The sequence below is a fragment of the Cervus elaphus genome, chromosome 17 (assembly GCF_910594005.1).
Source record: "Cervus elaphus chromosome 17, mCerEla1.1, whole genome shotgun sequence".
NCBI lineage: Eukaryota > Metazoa > Chordata > Mammalia > Artiodactyla > Cervidae > Cervus > Cervus elaphus.
Window position 1 is genome coordinate 14,987,557 of NC_057831.1, and position 20,527 is coordinate 15,008,083.

A 20,527-nucleotide genomic window follows, 5' to 3' on the forward strand; every position below is an offset into this window, starting at 1 on the left:
GATTAAATTGAGTTGATACACAGTCGGTGGTGTGATGGGAAATGTTTAACAACTGGCCTGTGAGATAAGGTTGCATTACAGAGATTGCTTATTTCCTTCCATGACTAATTTTAAGTTACCAACATAAAGCCAATCAGCTTACAGAATTCCTCATATTTTACAAATTGGCTCTCTCAAGCTGGCCATGGCATACCACTGCATGTAAAGCATTATAAAAATGTCTGGCACTTGGTAACCATTATCTATCTATCTATCTATACACACACACACACACACACACACACACAATATGCAGATATTAGTTACTAAATATACTAATATAACATATATGACAGCATTTTCTCTGATTTTGAATCATTCAAATACCCTATAATACTCAAAATAGCTAAATTTATAGTGGTGCTCAGGGAGCCCTACTTCCCAGGAGGCCCCCCAAAACATACCATGTAACTAAAATACTATGTTTACTATGGAAATACAGCTCAAGACAGATTCCCCCAAGGTCTCCGCCACTTCTAGTAGGGTTTCCACCCTTATTCCCTCCTAGACAGAGTAGAGCCACTGCAAATGCATGAATGATTTTTATTTGAGTGATATTATTTATGATATATGATTTATAACTACATAACAATTAATTGTGTATCCCACACGCTTCACTTACAATGTCTCAGCAAATCCTTACAGCAACCGTGTGAATGGATATTATTCCCAAGTGAAGAAACTGAGGCTCAGAGGGGACTCAACTTTCCAAAGGATATACATCTAGGAAATAACATAACATAAATACTTAACCTAGTCTTTTGAGGCTAAACCTTAGGTTTGCTCCATTATCACAAATCACTTCATAATTATCTGAGTTTTTTTCTTTGGTTTTCGTTTTTTTCAGTTCCATGTAAAAATTTGGGTTAGCTTATAAATGGTATTTTGACAATAACTCACCCTACAACAACTACTATATACTGAGCCATGTATGTATTATTTAATTTCATACATAAAATCCATAGTAAGCTCTAACTAGATATTTATAAACACTGAGAAGACCCACCTTAGTATATACTGCCCAGTGAATGACTCATAATACTGAAATCAGTAAGGCTGATACTTTGATATTCGTTATTTTTAATTTACTTTCACAATAATAGAATTCTTAAGATAAGCTTAATTTATGACTGAAGAAGTTCTGGCATGGGGAGCTGAAGGGGTGAGAAAGAATCACACGAATTCAGTCCAGGGACTGTGTGAGCCAATACGAATGTTTATCTCTTAACTGCGGAGGTGTAGAGAGGGGAAACATATACCATTTAGATCAATACAATCATCTGCTTTCAAAAAAACCAACACTATGCCTGCAATCACAGAGAAATAGAACACCCATATCTTATTCATACAGGATGCATTATACACACTCAGCGTCATAACCTGAAACATGAGCTGTTCACCCCCCAGCCCGCTGAGATTTCATTCTGCCACTCTCCTCCTCCCCTACTTTGCTTGAGCTGCATTGCCAAGCTCCCTGTTCCCAAAACACAAACCGGCCCTGCCTTCGACCATTCCCATTTGCTTTCACATCTGCCTAAAATGCTCTTCTCCCAAATGTGTGTTCCCTCCTTCGGATATTCCATACCTCGGCCTGATAGTCACTCATTAGGGTGGTCTTCTCTGAACACCAAATGTACAATAACAGTTCACACCTCCCCAACCTCCCGCATGCTCCCACAACCATCTCCTTTTATCTTCTCAATAGCCCTTATCACCACCTGATATTTTATTTTTTTTAACTGTGGTAAAATACACATAAAATGTACCATCTTAAGTATTATTTACATTGTTGTGCAACCAATTTCCAAAATTCTTTTCATCTTCCCAAACTGAAACTTTATATCCAATAAACAATATTCCCACGTCCCTTCCCCACAGACTCTGGCAAACACCATTCTACTTTCTGTCTCTACGAACCTGACAACACCTCATATAAGCAGAATCAGAGGGCACTTGTCCTCTTGTGGATGGCTCATTTCACTTAACAGTGTCTTCAAGGTTCATCCATATTGCAGCACATGTCAGAGTCTTTCTGCTAAGGCTGAATAATATTCCATTTCATGTACAGTTGGCCCTCCATATCCAAGGTTCTACATCCATGATTCACTCAACCACAGATGGAAAATATTAAAAAAAAAATTTCCAGGAAGTTCTAAAAACCAAACTGTGAATTTGACACATGGCAGGCAACTATTTAAATACATAGCATTCACACTATATTGGGTGTTACCAGTACCCTAGAGATGATATAAAGAATACAGAAGGATGTGCATATTATATGCAAATACTACACCATTTTACACAAAGGACATGAACATCCTCACATTTTGATATCTGAGGGGGTTCTGAAACTGATACCCTATGAATACCAAGAGATGGCTCTATATATAAACATGTAGTGTGGTGCATGCTAAATCGCTTCAGTCATGTCTCACTCTTTGCAACCCTATGGACTGTAGCCTGCCAGGCTCCTCTGTCCATGGGATTCTCCGAGCAAGAATACTAGAGACGGTTGCCATGCTCTCCTCCAGGGGATCTTCCTGACCTAGGTATTGAGCCTGAGTCTCTTATGTCCCCTGCAACGGCACACAGGTTCTTTACCACTAGCCCCACCTGAGAAGCCCTATGTATATGTGTATAGATTTTTTATTTATCCATTATTCCACTGATGGATACTTGAGTTGCTTTCACATTTTTGGCTATAACACTACTTTGAACCCAAGTGAGCAGATATCTGTTCAAGTTCCCGCTTTCAATTCTTTTGGTTACATACCTAGAAGTGGGATTGCTGGATCATATGATAATTCTACTTTTACCTTTTTGAGGAATTGCCATAGTGTTTCACATAGCAGCTGCACCATTTTACATTCCCATCAGCAGTGCACAGGGTTCGAATTTCTGCACATCCTCACCAACACTGTTTTCTGCTTTTTGTTTTTGTTTTTTTTGTTTTTGTTTTTGTTTTCTGCTTTTTGTAGAAGTCATCCTAATGCCAATGAGATCATATATATTTATTTTTATGTCTTTATTTCCTACCTTTTTTACCTATTAGTATATAAATTCTGTGAGAGCAAGGACTTCATTTTTGTCAGTGTTCTATTCCCAAATCTTATAATCCTGCCTGATACACATTAGGCATCCAAAAACTCTGTGGAATGAACTAATGATAGCCCACCTAAAAAATTTCATTTATCTCAGTATAACTTTGAAATTGAAAAGATAAGAGAATACTTAATATAAGAATTATTAGACAGACCATCTTTAACAGATTCCCTCAGAAGTTTGAATATAAAATTGAGACTCTTATTACTGTTGATGACATTTTAAAATTTAAAAGTAGATATAACTTTAGTAATGCAATTCATACATCACATCCAACTGAAGAATAAATTCTTTCAAAACACATTCTCAGCAGTTGTCAAGAACCATATTCACTGTTCCTGTGATCATCATCTAAACTGTGTCTTTTGTTGTTAAGTTCTAAAGAAATGCTCTTAGACGACAATGTTTTTGATCACCATGGAAATACCAACCACAAACGTCCTTATAGCAATACCTAAACAGAAAAAGAATTTAAAAACAACTTTTCCTTCCATTGAGGTAGATATATATATATATGTGTGTGTGTGTATATATATATATATATATATATATATATATATATATATGAGATAAATGGATATATATATATATATATATCTATGAGATAGATAGATAGATATATTGATATAACACCCTTTAAATCTAAGGATGGTAAACATCCAGTAAATTAATTGCAGATTTATGAGATTTAAAATTCAATGGAATTCTATCTATGTAGATGTATCAGATTTGTTGGTTAACTACCAAACACACTTCTCTAATTTTTCCCAACCATTTTGGTTGGATGACAATGTACCCAACCAAATGCCATCGTGTTCATTTTTAGGGATTTTTTCAAAGGGTAGGCAGGCACAAGATCCAGTTCTAACAATGAAATGAAAGAGGCTTTTGCAGGATGCCTCCTAGGAAAGATTTCCCTCTCTTATAAGAAGGAGGCACAACCAGAGGAAGACCTGGCCACCACCGTCCCCCTACCCTTGTTTTTGGCTTTAGCTATTATACAAAGACAGGATGCTTGGGATTGTGGCAACCATCTCGTGACCAAGAGAGTTGACATAACACTTGAGGACTGCAGAACAGAGGGCCCAGAGAAGCTTCAATCACTGATCACATTACTGAGCCACTGAACCAGCCGTCTCAGGACGGATAACTTCAGCTTCCTAGCGAGCTAAACAGTAGAGATCTGTATGGCTTAGGGCACGATTAGGTGAAATATCTTAAATGATGTGCATGTATTTGTCTTGTGTGTGTTGTAGGTAAATTCTTCCATTAAATGGCTATGAATGTAGACCATAACTTCATCATTTGCAAAGAAAGAGCGAGAGAGAGAGACTGTTGGGCGATTCAAATTTATAAGCTTTGGGAACCAGAAGTACGGGTGAGTTAAAACAGAGTTGAAACCCAGAGGGGTGGAATGGGGGGCGGGGTGGGCGGGAGGCTGAGGAGGGAGGGGTATATGTATCCTTACAGCTGATCAACATTGCTGGACAGCAGAAACCAACACAAGATTGTAAAGCAATCATCCTCCAATTAAAAATAAATTTTAAAAGATTTTGAAAAAGAGAGAGAGAGTTGAAGACCAAATAGAAGGTATGCTGCAACTACATGATGTTTGCGGGAACTGTCCCTGCCAGCTTTGAAGCAATCCAGAGCATAGAGAATGGGGGGACCTAGTTAAAAATCATCCAAACAATATGTCTGCAGACACAGGAATTGGTGGACATAAAAGCTAATGAAACAAGGATTTCCCTGGTGGTCTGGTGGTTAAGAATCCACTTGCCACTGCAGGGGACACGGGTTTGATCCCTCATCCAGGAAGATTCCACACTGCTGGGAAGCAACTGAGCACCTACACTCCAGAGCTTGTGCTCCGCAATATGAGAAGCACCACAGGAAGAAGTCCGCGTGCTCCAACTAGAGAAAGCCCGGGAGAAGCAATGAAGACCCAGTGCAGCCAAAACAAAGAAACTAAAAAAAAAAATTAAAAAGTTAATAAAACAAAACCCTTTATGAGATTACACTTTTTCCTATGAAATTGGAGGACAATCAATGGAGTCCAATAATAACGCATGCGAGATATGCACACTCCCTCTCTGATGCTTTTACTTCTCTTCTAGGAGAAACTCATTCAAATCACTCTAGATGCCATGAGTTTAGATTAGTGTGATCCCAGGTGATTCACTTACTCAAACAATGACACTGCCTTCCTCAGAGCAGCCAAACTCCTAGTCTGCTGCAAAATGATACAGGAATCTCTACTATCCTCATCACAACAGCAAACTCAGTTTGAGAGGCACAAGGGAACTCTTCATCTTCTGTCCTACCCTTTCCTCAGCATCGTTCTCCTACCATACCTTCCATGTACCTAACCTGCAGAGTGGCCTGGGAGCATGGGCTTTTAAAACTGAAAAAGAAAAAAGGAATAAAAGGAACCCACAAAGCTGGTGCAGGTCCAGTAGAGGATTTTTTAAAATATGAGATAACCCCATATAACTTTTCAGAAAAACAACAGGGAGGCAAAACTTCTTAATCATGGACATGTTATGTACTTCATCTCTCACAAATAGTCATAGCCAAATGTAAGTCCTTTCTCAGAACATAATGGTTTTTCCATTTGCCAACATAATCTCTAGACAACACATATATAAGTTATTCATTACATAGTAAAGTGTTCTGATATACCTTAATTATTAAAAATACATTATAAAACCAACCTCTAGTTTTTCCCTTCAGTCTAGTCCATATATGTGAGACTTTTTGTGGGGTGGGGAACAAACAGTGATATCTTTTTAGATATATTAAGTTTGAAGGCCATCTCAAAGCCTTAAAGATGACCCTGTGAAACTGCTGCACTCAATATGCCAGCAAATTTGGAAAACTCAGCAGTGGCCACAGACTGGAAAAAGTCCGTTTTCATTCCAATCCCAAAGAATGGCCATGCCAAAGAATGCTCAAACTACCACACAATTGCACTCATCTCACACACTAGCAAAGTAATGCTCAAAATTCTCCAAGCCAGGCTTCAGCAATACATGAACTGTGAACTTCCAGATGTTCAAGCTGGATTTAGAAAAGGCAGAGGAACCAGAGATCAAATTGCCAACATCCGTTGGATTATCGAAAAAGCAAGAGAATTCCAGAAAAACATGTCCTTCTGCTTTATTGGCTACGGCAAAGCCTTTGACTGTGTGGATCACAACAAACTGTGGAAAATTCTGAAAGAGATGGGAATACCAGACCACCTGACCTGCCTCCCGAGAAATCTGTATGCAGGTCAGGAAGCAACAGTTAGAACTGGACATGAAACAACAGTCCATGGGGTTGCAAAGAATCAGACACAACTGAGCGACTGAACTGAACTGAATTGAAGTTTGAAGGATCTGAAGAAAAAAAGGAGAAAGTTTACAGAGGTCAGATGAAAATATTACCTCAAGAGTGGGTGGAAGATAGAGATAGAAGGAAGATGATAATTTCAGTGGAGGCTATAGGATCTGGGAAGAAGTATAAATACATAAAAGAAGAAACTCAAAGATAGAAAGCAGAACTCTGAGAGACATGAATATCTAGATAACAAGGGAAGGAAGAGGAAGTGATGGAAAAGAATGATAAAGAAGTGCCTGAGGAAACAATAGGCAGAAAACAACAAATCAGTCATGATAATAAATAAAGCTTTTTATGATCTGGCTCCAGATGAACTCACCAGTCTCATCTCCTGTGACCTCCCCCAAACATTGTGTTCCAGCCATTCAGGACTGCTGATAACTCCCCAAAACGCAATTGCTAGCTACCTTCATGCCTTTGCATCTGCTCTTCCTCTGCCTGAATTCCCTCCCTATCTTAGTCATGTTACAGACTCTTTACCATCACTTCATGGCAAATAGATGGGGAAAAATGGAAACAGTAACAGACTTTCTTAGGCTCCAAAATCTCTAGGGGCAGTGACTCCAGCCATGAAATTAAATTATGCCTGCTTGTTGGAAGAAAAACTATAACAAACCTAGACAACATATGGAAAAGCAGAGACATCACTTTGCCAACAAAGGTCCATCTAGTCAAAGCTATGGTTTTTCCAGTAGTCATGTATGGATGTGAACGCTGGACCATAAAGAAGGTTGAGCACCGAAGAATTGATGTTTTTTAAATTATGGTGTTAGAGAAGACTCTTGAGAGTCCCATGGACTGCAAGGAGATCACACCAATCAATCCTAAAGGAAACCAGTCCTGAATACTTATTGAAAGGACTGATGCTGAAGCTGAAGCTCCAATACTTTGGCTACCTGACACAAAGAACTGACTCATTGGAAAAGGCCCTGATGCTGGGAAAGATTGAAGGCAGGAGGAGAAGGGGATGACAGAGGATGAGATGGTTGGATGGCATCTTCAACTCAATGGACATGCGTTTGAACAAATTCTGGGAGATAGTGAAGGACAGGGAAGCCTCGTGTGCTACAGTCCATGGGGTCGCAGAGTCAGACACAAATGAGTGACTGAACAACAACTGTTTAGTTTGTCTTCACTTTAACATGTTCCCCACAGAACTACAGCATAAGTTCCATGAGTACTGAATGTTTTCACCTCTGTATCAATGTGTTTTCACCTCTGTATTTCCAGTCACTACAAAGGCATCTGACATGAAGAGGTGGTATCACAGGCTCTGTTTAAGGACAAGCATTCTGCTTAACACATGTGAGTATGAATCCCTCACTCCGCCACTTACTTAGTGTGTGATCTTGGGAAAACTATTAATACTAAGCCTCAGTTTAATCGGCATAATTACTGGAGTAATTGAAATTGGGATAATTATTGTACCTACCTTATACAATGGATGGGAGAATGAAACGAGATAATACATGTAGAGCACTTGTCACAGAGCTTAGCACACACCCAGGCTCAGTTAAGTGTGAACACCATTACTTCAGAGGAGTTAATACAAGCATATGAATGGAGCTGTACAGTCTATTAGGAAGAGTTTCAGGAAGGAAAGAAAGTTCAACAGAATCAACACTTCTGAGAAGTCTAGAAGGATTATGGCTGTCAGTTTGCTAAATTCTCAACCAAAGCATCCTGCTATCCACAGCAGTTGGGTTTCCTTAACCTCACCATCAGGCTCATCCCTGCCTCAGTCTCTATAACAATGAAGAAGAAAATAACTGGAAAAAAAGAAAAGCAGCTCCTGGACATAGTCAAGTCCTAGGATAAGCAAAAGGAGTGTGACTGAAGTCAGGCTAATTCTTCTGAAATAGGAAGAAAGCAAGAGTATGTGAAAATACCATGTTCAGAAGGAGAGGTGTGTTCTTGGTTTTCTTTTACAACTGAGGAAGATGGCTATAAAAGAGGCATTCATGAATAAAACATTTTGTACTCAGATGAAAGAATTAATTCAGTGATACAACAATCTAAGCTTTTATCAAAAACAGAGATAGGACTTTCTGTGTTGACATGCAAGGTCCTTTATCCAAATAGTCTGATTTAGTCAACAGACTCTGACTCTTGTACATTTTAGCTATTTATATTTATAAATCCATGTTTTCTTAAAGCAAATATTCATTCATTGGTATCTAAATAGAATCTATGAGAACTAACAAAGTTATACAAATATTTGATAACTATCATGGATAGCGAATAATACTAAATATACTGACTTACTGAGTATTATTTTTTAGCTCAATAGTGCAAATGTATAAAATAAATACTTTTCTTTTTAAAGTGGCATTATGAAAGTGATTAGCCCATAACATTTGCATTAAATATATCTGTTACTCTTAAATTCATAAGCTCATACAATTTAAGCAATATCACAAAATCATGCATCTAATATTCTTGCTTGTGTTTATGACTATCAGTCATTACATGGGGCAGCAAATTGGTTAAACCAGGTTAAATCCAGTTCCAGAAAAGGTTTATTTTACTTGCTTGATCCAAAAATAAACTAAGGTGAAATAACCTTATGATATTAAAGCAAAGATGGACATCAAAAGAGAAACACAGTATTCATAAAATCTGTGGGAAGATTGCTTTTAGTTTTATAAGCCTATCCTTAGGACAGTCAGAAAAAAGGTCAGATAAATGCAATATATTAGATCATACACTGCAGAAAAATGACGTGATCCTTCTACATTTATTACCATAAGAGTTGAATAAAAGGTAATGGATTTGAAAAACTGCATTTCCTAGAGTTTGATTTTTAATACTAAGTGGCCAGCAAGTTACCATCTATTATAAAGGAAAAGTGTTGAGATATAATTTATATATAAAGATAGTGTACCATTCCACTGCAGGGCATGCAGGTTCAATCCTATTCAGACAACCAAGATCCCACATACCATACAGCACAGCCAAAAAATTAAAAATAAATAATAAACAAATAGACATATAAGATTTGAGGAGATTTGTTACTACTTCAGCCTATGTGAAATAAAGCATTTAAAAGAACAAAACTGTTTTCACACCTTCTCAGGTAAAATAAAAGAATGTTTAACTTCCATTAAAAGAAGAAAATAAAATTCAGGTGAAGCACTTGCCAAGAATTCAGATCTTGGTATTTCCTCTAATTTTTTTCACCTGTGAGATACCATTCTCACTGAGTATGATCACATCTTTGATTTACTGTTGGGCTTCCATTCCCTAAACTTGAGTACATCCCCACAGACTCTGCTTCTGGTCATGTGTGATATTGGAAGTACCACCATTCTGCCCAACAGGTTCTGTTTTGAGCTTGAACTCTCATCCAGAAATGACCTAGTAAGATAAGCTGTAACTTAAAATAACCTTCCCATCACCTACAGCTCCCCAAATGGTGATCAGGGCCAAATACACATTCTCAAGACAGAAGACACTGACTGGAGACCTACCATTAACAGGATAATAGATATATATTGGTGGAAGATTTATAAACTGACAGTGGCAAAATAGTCCACAAATCAGAGGATAAAACTTAGTACTCTGAGTAACGTTTAAACTAATTTTTAATAAAATTAATTAGTAATTTCCAAATTAGACGTAGCATCAAATGACATTAATATACAGATAATGATAATGACCTTAAAGAATTTATCAAACCACAGCACAAACACTACTGGGAAAAGATATGGGATTCAGAATGTGATCAGGCTCTATCTGGAAGAAAGGAAATCCAGACAGGATTGATTGAGAGATACTGAAGAAGCACAGAACTTCATATAAAACCCCACTGAAGAGTATTAATAATTGCAAGGATATGCTTAACTTACTGTATCTTTAAATACAGGTAATTTTCATTCTATCTTGCAAGTTCCATTATTCCCTAGGTATTCTTCTATTACCTTTGTAAAGTCCTGAACTAAAGAACTTAATGCAAGCATTATTACCAAAAAATATCTAGTCTAATTCTCAGACATTAGTCAAGATTCTGGTGCTCAAATGAGACAAACCAGATAAGCAATAACTACTAAAATGATCATTTTTTTTCCTGAGTGTTCTACAAGTTACATGTGCACAAAAGCATCTCAGTGACAACTATAATTTTAAATTTATTACTGCTTAGCCCTTGAAATAAATTAGTCCCTCAACTAAAATCCCAACATGCAGCAAAAGCTCCAAAATTTTTTATTCAAGAAAAGGCAATCTGATCGAAAGACACAGAGAATCTAAGGGAGCTTGGCATGAAGTTATCTGTGCAGAGAGTAAAAATATTGGTTTCCTTAGATTTTACATTACAAAATAGATGAAAATAGCAATGTTTCCTAAAGTAACTTTTATTCACAAGATTGTGAAAATATGGCATATCCATGACTAGGTGATGATGAAGATGATTTTATTTGAAGGTAGCTTTTATCTGGGGATGACAGAGAGGGGGACAAAAAAGGCAAACCCTAGCAGGAGTATTCATATTCTAAAGAATAAAGACCAAACTCAGGTAAATTGAAGACTCTCCATGATATCATACCATTTTCTTTCCAGATTTGTCTATCACTAATCACTCCTTGTCTCCTACTCTGTAGCCAATCGGGATTGATTACTAACCATTCTGCCTACCCTCTTATGTTTTTTCCATCTCTGTGTGTCTCTTCTTGCTGTTTATTCTGGATCTGAAATGCTTTTAATCTAATCCCTACCTGTCAAAATAAAATCCATTCTTCACTATTCAACTCAGATTTCAACTGTTTCACCAAATCTAATATGATTTCCTCCAACCAAAATAAACTTCTTTTATCTTCCTCCCATAGTATTTTGTACTCTATTATTATACTTACCATATTCTATCTATATTATAGCAAGCCATGTAACTCTTGATATCTTCTTCTAGAGGACTGTAAGATTTTGGAGAGCAGGGATAGACCTAACATCCTTTTTAGGAAGAATTTTCCAAATGAACTGTAGCTAATTCTATAGAACAATGGCTTTTCTTTTGAAAAATCTGAGGAAGTTATCTCTTTAAATGGCCACTAAGGTATATCCCACAAGTGACAATTGAAAATAAATTTGATTTCTCAAGAGAGCTACTCTTTATATATATACCCAAGTATATACTTTCTATGTCCAAGTGAAAATGTAAAGAAGAGTTATATTATTAGTAACCTTCCACCAAATGAGAGCTAAAATTGAAAATGTGATTGATTGATCTCTTGTTGTTTAAAATACAATATCTTTTCACTGAATAAAGAGCAAATAATTAGCTAATCAGAGCTCTGTTCAGACTGCCTTCATTTGCCAGATAATCCTGAAATAACTATTTATACTGTTTGTGCATCCACTTAACTAATCTGAAATCTAAAATACGGATTATCTGCTTTGAAGTTGCTACACATATTGGTCATTAAGTGATTTCTTTTTTTGACTGTGCTGGGTCTTTGCTGCTGCAAGAGGGCTTTCTCTAGTTGCAGCAAGCAGGAGCTCCTCTTCTTGTGATGTATGGGATCCTCGTTGCGGTGGCAGAACTCGGGTCCAGGTGTGTGGGTTTCAGTAGCTGCAGCACACAGGCTTGAGATCGAGGGCTCAGTAGTCGCGGCACATGGTCTTAGCTGCTCTATGGCATGTGGAATCTTCCCAGGCCAGGGATCCAACCTGTGTGTCCTGCATTGGCAGGTGGCTTCTTAACCACTGGACAGCCAGGGAAGTCTGGTCATTTAAGTGATTTTAAGAATTACTGGGTCCAATATTCTTGCCTGAAAAATCCCATGGACAGAGGAGCCTGGCGGGCTACAGTCCATGGGGTCACAAAGACTTGGATAAGACTTAATGACTAAACAACAAAATAACAAAATCTCTTAATCCATAATAAAAATTTAATCTGTAATGAAAAGAAAAAAAGAAAAAGAATTATTGGGAGGCCTCCCTGGAGGTCCAGTGGTTCTCCCAATGCAGGGGGTACAACTTCAAATCCTGATAGGGAAAGGAAGATCCCAAGTGCCACATGGCATGACCAAAAAAAAAAAAAAAGAACCCTTGAAGGACACATCGCAAAAATCAGCTCAAAGTGACTGACAAACAAATGTCAAAATGATAGGATTTTTTTTAAATAGGAGAAAATCTTTGTGACTTTGGGTTAGAGAAAGAGTTCCTAGATACAACAAAAGGACAACTCATTAAAGAAAAAACTCATAATTGGACTTGATAAAAAAAAAAAAAAAAAAACTTGCTCGAGAAAAACACTAGAAAGAGAATTAAAAGAGGAGAAATAGACGAAAATATCAAATCATGTATCTAACAAAGAACTTGTCTCCAGAATATATAAAAAAAACTCTCTCAACTCAACAAAAGGAAAACAACTCAATTTAAAAGATTGCCAAAATATATGGACACCTCAACAAAGAAAATGTTGACAAAAGCATTGAACATCATTTGTTATTAGAGAAATACAAATTAAAATCACAATTAAATGCCTCAGTGGATCTATTAGAATGACTAAAACAAGGGGGGAAAAGGCCTTACCAGACTTGGAGCAATAGGAACTCTCATTCATCCTTGGAAGGAATGCAAAAGCAGTATAGCCACTTTGGAAAATAAGTTTCTTATAAAGTTATACATATATTTACTATATGATCCAGCAATCCTACTCCTAGGTATACATCCAAGAGAAGTGAAAAATCTATGTTTACAACCTCTACACAAATATTTAATAGCTACTTTATTCAAAACTGCCCCAACCTGGAAACAACCCAAATGTCCTTCTTCTGAATGGCTAAATACTCATACAATGAAATACTACTCCATAATAAAAAGGAACAAAATACTGACAGATGCAAGAAGTTAGATAGCTATTAAGGACATTATGTTGAGTGAAAAAAAAAAAAAAAAACAGTTTCAAAAGGTAATGTTCTGAATGATTCCATTTATATAACAGTCTGAGAAAGGCAAAAATACAGGGCTCCAGGACAGCTCACCGGCTGCCAGAAGTTGAAGGTAGGAGGATTTGTTTGACTACAATGGCATAAGCACAAGGGAAGGTTTCCGGGAGCTAGAACTGTGCTCTACTTAGACTGCGCTGATAAGACACACAACTCTAAGGTTCTGTCAAAATTCATCAAAATATAAAAAAGTGAATTTTACTGTATGTAAACTAAAAAAATTAAAGATTGAAACCAATTATATCAATGAATCACTATATTCACTTACTGCTTTTCTCTCATCCTTTCACCGTCTAAAGGAACAAATCCTCTTTTTGTAACTCAAATACTTTGCATAACAAGGAAATTCAAAAATATAACTTACTTTGACTAGCATAAGCAAATAATAGAATTAATACTGGAAGAAACTAAAAAACTTGAAAATGAAAGCCTACTATTTATTTATTCCTGAATAAGAAGACTCTCCATTAATCCAACTCATTCTCAAAATTAATTTATTATCTCAATTCATACTCCAGAGCAACATGGAAAGAGCAGGAATAATGGAGAAGCGCTCAGAGAAAACCAGGGCTTCCTTGGTGGTTCAGATGGTAAAGAATCTGCCTGCAATGCAGAAGACCTGGGTTTGATCCCTGGGTCGGGAAGATCCGCTGCAGAAAGGAATGGCAACCCACTCCAGTATTCTTGCCTGGAGAATCCCATGGACAGAGGAGCCTGGCGGGCTACAGTCCATGCGGTCTCAAAGAGTTGGACACGCCTGAGTGACTAACACTTCACATCAGGGACAAGAGCTAAATGAGCGCCTTAGTTTCTCCTCTCCGCAACCATGAAGCTGGAGAAACGCAGTCTTAAAGAATACAGAAGTGAAAATGGAATTCAAGTCACTCTCATTTGATGAATTGATATAATGAAAATTATTTCAATTCTGTTGTAAATCCTACAGTTAATCAAGGCAAACTAAAGGAGAATTCCTGAGAATGGTTACACACGGCTCAAAGGAGCAAGAGTACTAAGATCTCCCCCAACAGTCACAAATTAGAAGAGGAAGACCAAAAAACAACAGTGAGTGTGAAATGAGGCATCAAGACCAAGTTTTAAATCCCCATGTTGCATAGTTGCAACTTACTGGCTATGACCTCGAGGATGTAGGTTAGTTTCTCTAAACCCACACTTCTCATCTGGAAAATGGGAATAAGAATAATATCTCTTTCACAGGACTGTTGGGAAAACTGTGCTTTGCTTAGCATCACACCTGCCCACTGTAAATATTTTATTATTACCATCTGGGATGTCTCTGAGTTTCTACAGCAAAGAACGAACACTGGTTTGCTGCCAGCAATGAAATAACACTAATACCCACAGATCTTGGAGAAGGACTGATCAAGAAATAAGAAAAGGACACTAAATTTTACTGGCACCAATTTAAAAGGATGTCTTATAGCTCTCCAATTCTCAGAGTAATCAATGCTTTGGAAACTCCTATCATAGCTCATCGGGCTTCCCTTGCTCAACTGGTAAAGAATCCGCCTGCAGTGCGGGAGGCCTGGGTTTGGTACCTGGGTTGGGAAGATCCCCTGGAGAAGAGAAAGGCTCCCCACTCCAGTATTCTGGCCTGGAGAATTCCATGGACTGTACAGTCCATGGGATCACAAAGAGTCGGACTTGACTGAGTGACTTTCACTTTCACTTTTCATCATAGCTCATCAGAAAGATTATAAGGCCCAGAAACATGTTAGCTAAGTATCTTAACTCGAGATCTTAATCAATACTCATTTAATTAACTGATTTAAATTTTCTGGCAACAGCCACAGAAATCATATGGATCTCTTGATGTATGTAATATGTGTAGACAAACTATTTCAAAAGTTCGTTGCAAAACTATCATTTCTTAATCTTTTCTTTTACGTTCAGAAAATGAATAAAGAATAAATACAAAATGAAATCCAGGAAGTTTGTAGTTTGGTAGCTAATTTGACTTAAATGTTTTAAAAAACTAGTGAAATTTCTGTACTATAGTTATCTTGTATAGAAAATTAACAAAATATAACCTCTTTCTTAAAAGAGGAAAAAATAAATATCTATTATCTTAGGAGCCTAAGAAGACAGAGCATATTAATAAATTTTTCTTTCCCTTAACACAATAATTATGGATAGAATGTAGTTGAAGGTCATTTTCCCTTGATCATCTCATTTTTGGAAACCTCGATTTTAACTGCACTATGCAAAGGCACTGGACTATTTCAGCTATTTCATGCTACAACAGCATTTTCCAAAAGCTAAAAAAAAAGATAAAACTTTATCTAAAAGATCAAGTTGTAAAAATAATATATACTGTTCAATATGTCATTCTAATAACAGATTAAGTAATTAAAAGAGAATGAAATATATTATATATCAAATGTATGTAGGCATTAATTCAATCATACAATGACTTTTTAAGTATATGCAAGTTTATGAATTAGACTCACTATTAGAAGACTAATCAAAACAAAAAGCTGAGAAATACATTTTTAAATAATGTGGAAAGGCCTCCATAGGCAATTCAAATTTCAGTTACTTTAATGCTTGTCCTCATTAAAAACACCTACACCTCCTAATGGATAAGATTTTTATCTTTATCATTTCTGTATCTTTAGGGTATGAAACATTACATTGTACTGAATAACTGCTTGTTGAATAAATGAGTCTTCACATAGCATATTTTCATTGAAATTAGCAATTAAATATATGAATTTACAAGATATATATATTTATTGAAAGCCTTTCTAAAATATATTTCTAGGGGCTTCCCTGGGGGCTCGGTGGTAAAGAATCCACCTGCCAATTCAGGAGACACAGGTTCATTCAATCCCTAGTCCAGGAAGATCCCACATGCTGCAGGCCAACTACATCCTTATACAACAACTATTGAGCCTGTTCTCCACAGCCAGGGAGCCGCAGCTGCTGAAGCCCGCATGCACTAAAGCCCAAGCTCCACAAGAGAAGCCACTGCAATGAGACGCCTGCAGCCCACACCTAGAGAGCAGCCCCTGCTCGCTGCAAATAGAAAAAAGCCTGCCCAGCAAGAAAGACCCAGCACAGCCAAAAATAATACCATAAATAAATAAAATTATTAAAAATGAAAATATTTCTATTATATAATTAAAATGATGACCAATAAGTTTATCTGTTACTAAAACCCATGCTATGTATTTCATCAAAATCCTTCACCTTTAGACTTTTCTGTTCTTTCAATAACACTTTTTCTGTCAATTATGGTTTAAAAAGAGGAAAAGAATTCAGATTATTTTAATTCTGATTCAGTCTAGAATTGATTTGGAAAAAGAATTACTAAGGAACAAGGAGAAACAGTGACATAATTAAAATATAGTAGGACTGGAAACTAAAATATTTCACTGCTTTGCAGGAAAACACTGTTATTCCTCCTGTTTTTTTAATTTCTGATGTGCTCAAAATCACCTGCAGGAAAGTGGTGATGCTGCAGTCAGATGTTGTCAGCACTTCCATTCCACCTGCCTGAATGAATCAGGTAGACCAAGATGACCAATAATTCCAGCAACCCATTTCTACGTCCTATGCAAATTAATGCACCAATCACTAAAAAAGTGCTTCTGTAAGGTCACATAAATGAAAGGCTGAACAGACAATATCAATTGCTTGTATGTTGCAGCATGATGTCATTTACACAGCTTCTAATTAGGAAGTCCTCTAAGTAAAGTATCTACTCTGCAAAACAGCAATGACCTTTCATGCAAATTTTTCCTAGTAGCTATTTTCATAATACTATTTCTTAAATCAGCAGAATTATCCTAAATACAGAATGAGACTTCAGAGAGATTCCTATGAGTATTTACATTCTACTAAAATTAACATATTTTACTTCTTCAATGCTTATGTAACTATGTGCATATACATACACACATATTTAGCCAAATAGGAATAAAAATTATTTTTCCTGTATGATATGATTTTTTTATATTGCAAATAGTAATTTCGCCTTCATTTTTAGATGGCTAAATATCACAAATATAGGTGTAATGATGCCAGCTACCACAATTTCTCAGGGGAAAAAAAATACCTCCAAGTGCAATTAAAAATGTATTGTCATAAAATTAGTCTTGGATTCTATAAGCATTTAAAACCTTAACAATTTCATTGAGACATAGAGGGCCATTAAAAACAAGCACACATTGATTTTTTCAGTCATTGCATTTAAAATGCACATTAAAAAAGGTTATCCCTAAAATACATTATCGATACACATTAAAATTCAAATGCGGCAAAGACCTTGTTAAGTGTCAACCAAATTTTACTGTCATATAAATTCTAAAGCTTCTGGGTTCTTCAAAATTTCCCCACAGTTTGGAGAAAAACCATTCTGTCTGACATGATCGTCCTGCTGCATTATCCAATTTTATCCTGTTTCTAAGCAGGAGGTCAATTATCTTTGGTAAAGAGGTTGCCTGTGGCAGTCAGGGGATCATATTTTCACACCCATACACTACCCTGCCCAGGGCTGTGACACTTGGCGTTACCACTGCGATAACCTAAAGCGCTAATGCTATAGCTCCTGACAACGAAACGGTAGCACAAAAAGGAGAGAAAAAGAGCTCTTTTAGATACCGAATCACAGATCACAACCAGCTGGAGTACTCTCATGTTTTAATATTACCATATAAACAGAAAACAGGGCTTATTCAGACAGCCAAAGACACGTGCATCACCGCCCGCCCTCCCTTGCACTGCTGGGGAAAAACTGTGTCTCTGCAGACGTCGGGAGAACAGGAACACATGTTTTCTTTCTAGTACTAAGGGCTAAGACAGGGCTGCAATTGTTGGGTGTAGCTCGGTCTGAAAGTTGAGAACTGGTAGGCAACCTCTAGACACGGTGACTTCTCTCCCGAGGGCGGGAGGTGAATGCTGCCAGCCGGCCCTCTCAAGGTCGTCACGGGGATGGGGGTCCAGGGCAGATGCCCCCATGAGGGCGGCAGGGGCTCCTTTCTCCTGGTAGCGCCGCAGTGGGTCATGTGATAGCTGGGCGTGTGCCTCTGTGCGCGACGGGGAGACGAGTTTGCGGGTTGTGTTTGAGCCTGCGTGTGTATGTGTGTGCGCGCAGAAGTTACACGTCTGGTTCTGGAGAACGCGTTTTTCCAGGAGGCGTGTGTGTGTTTCTGTGCATGTTTCTCTGCTCCCGTGTGAAGCGAGACTCAGACAAGGGGATTCCGAGAAGGGTCCTGGGCCAGGCGACGCGGCCAGGTCCGCCAGCGTCCGTCCCAGCCGTCAGCCTCTGCACCGGGGGGCCAGGACCTCGGCCTCCCTGGCGGCGAGGACAATGGGGTGCCGCGCCTCTCCCCGCGCCCCGCGCACCCACCTGACGAATCCGCGGCGGGTTCGGCGGGGTGGAGGCCCCGCCTTCCGGGGCCGGGGAGGTGGGAGAAGCCATCTTCCCGGTGCTCCGGTTTCCTCCTGCTGTCACGCCCGGGTCTCTCGGGTCTCCCGCGGCTGCTCAGCGCCGGGCCTGCCGCCCGCGGCCCCCGCCGGGCCGGGAGGCTCCTCCGCCGCGCCCGCGGCCCCGCCCGGCCGCTCCGCCGCAGAGCGCGAGGGGCGGCCGCCCCCGGGGCTGGTCCGGCCCGGCCGGGAGTCCTGGCCGGAGCCTCTCGCCCCCTGCCCGCGCCCACCTACCTCCCGGCGGGGAGACTCGGGGCCATGGCGGGCGGGGCCGGGCGCGAGTGCGGCCGCGGGGCTGGGTCGGCGGCGGCTGCTTCCCGGGGCCGCTCGCCGCGCGTGTGTCTGGATGTGCGAGCGGCGGGGCTTATTCTAGCGGCGCCGGGAGAAATGCGGCTGCTTCCCTCGCGGCGGCTGCTGCTGCTGTTGCTGCTATCGCCGGGAAAGCGATGAGCTCATGGACAGCTCCCAGAAATATGTCTATATGCACCACTGACTGCCGGCGTTCGGGAGGTGGGTGGGGATAAGGAGGCTCCTCGGCGGGCGCTCCCGCATCACAAGCAGACGTTCCCTCGGGAGGCCCCCGGCCGCTGGGGCGCGTCCGGCTCTTCCCTGCGCGTCGCCACACTCGCTCGGCTCTTCTCCATTCATACCGTGCACACACGTCCTATTCAGACGTGTTCGCCCTTGTCCCGTTGTGATAGGCACCCACCCCACGGCTAGCCTCCGCAGACACGCATTCTTTGTTCTGCCAATCACTCCCTCTTGATAAGGAGGAATTAATTTCTGGAGTGAACGCAGTGTGAAGAAATGCCACTGCGACTTCACCTATGTCACATGTGAGCTGGCTGAGTGAAGTGACTTCAGCCATGTGTCTTTCACGCTTTGGGCGTTTCCAACTTGCCCAAGATCCAGCTTCTCCCTTCCCACCTTCTTCACTATGAGAAAGCATCTTCCAGCTACTGTACAGGGTTGGTTTGGCCCCCATCCTCACTAAGACAGATGGCTCGCCTTCTGCAGCACCCTGAAGAACTGAAAGGGCAGGACCAGGTTTTGCAGACCCTCGTCTGCGCCAGGCCTCGTGGCAGGAGAGGTGAATTCCCGCACAGGGGCATCACTTTCTCAGGAATGCAGCGGGCACTGTCATTGACTGAGGGCAAACCGCTTTCCAACGCCTGATCATTATCTCCTTCAGCTGCCTGAGGAAGTGGGAATTATTATGGAAGTGGGAACTATTATGACCCTTTATAGATATGAAGATGACTCTCAACAGAGTACTTCGTTGCCTCCTAATTTTCCCATCGCCACAGACAGGCCCCTCTGCCTTCTTTCTCTCTCCCCCAAGCTAGTGTTCAATTTCTACACTGCTTTCCCGCAAGATCCTCTATAAAGTTTTAACATCACCAGTTCCTCTCTTCACATTCTTTGCTGAACCCACTCCAGGCAGGCTTTCTTCCACCTTCTCCACCAAACTTTCTCTTGACAAGCTTCCCAGTGACCCCCATAGTACTACGTCTAATGGTCACTTCTCGGTCCTCATTTGGCTTGTCCTCTAATCACTCCTTGCTTCTTGAAAATGTCTTCCCTTAGCCTCTGGACACCATTCCCTTTCGATC

The 20,527-nt window shown here is 39.6% G+C and overlaps 1 protein-coding gene across 4 annotated transcripts in view; it reads right to left on the reverse strand.

The window, feature by feature from the left end:
• Positions 1-19,642, reverse strand: part of ANK2 (ankyrin 2) — a 684,658-nt gene extending 665,016 nt beyond the window's left edge. The window contains exon 1 of one of the 4 annotated variants that reach the window (XM_043870793.1): positions 18,838-19,642. In XM_043870793.1, the coding sequence (XP_043726728.1) occupies positions 18,838-18,909 (72 nt within the window). In that variant the 5' untranslated portion in view covers positions 18,910-19,642. The remainder of the gene's footprint in view (positions 1-18,837) is intronic. The other 3 variants (XM_043870810.1, XM_043870785.1, XM_043870805.1) reach the window with 3 other exon arrangements.
• Positions 19,643-20,527: the final 885 nt, after the last annotated feature.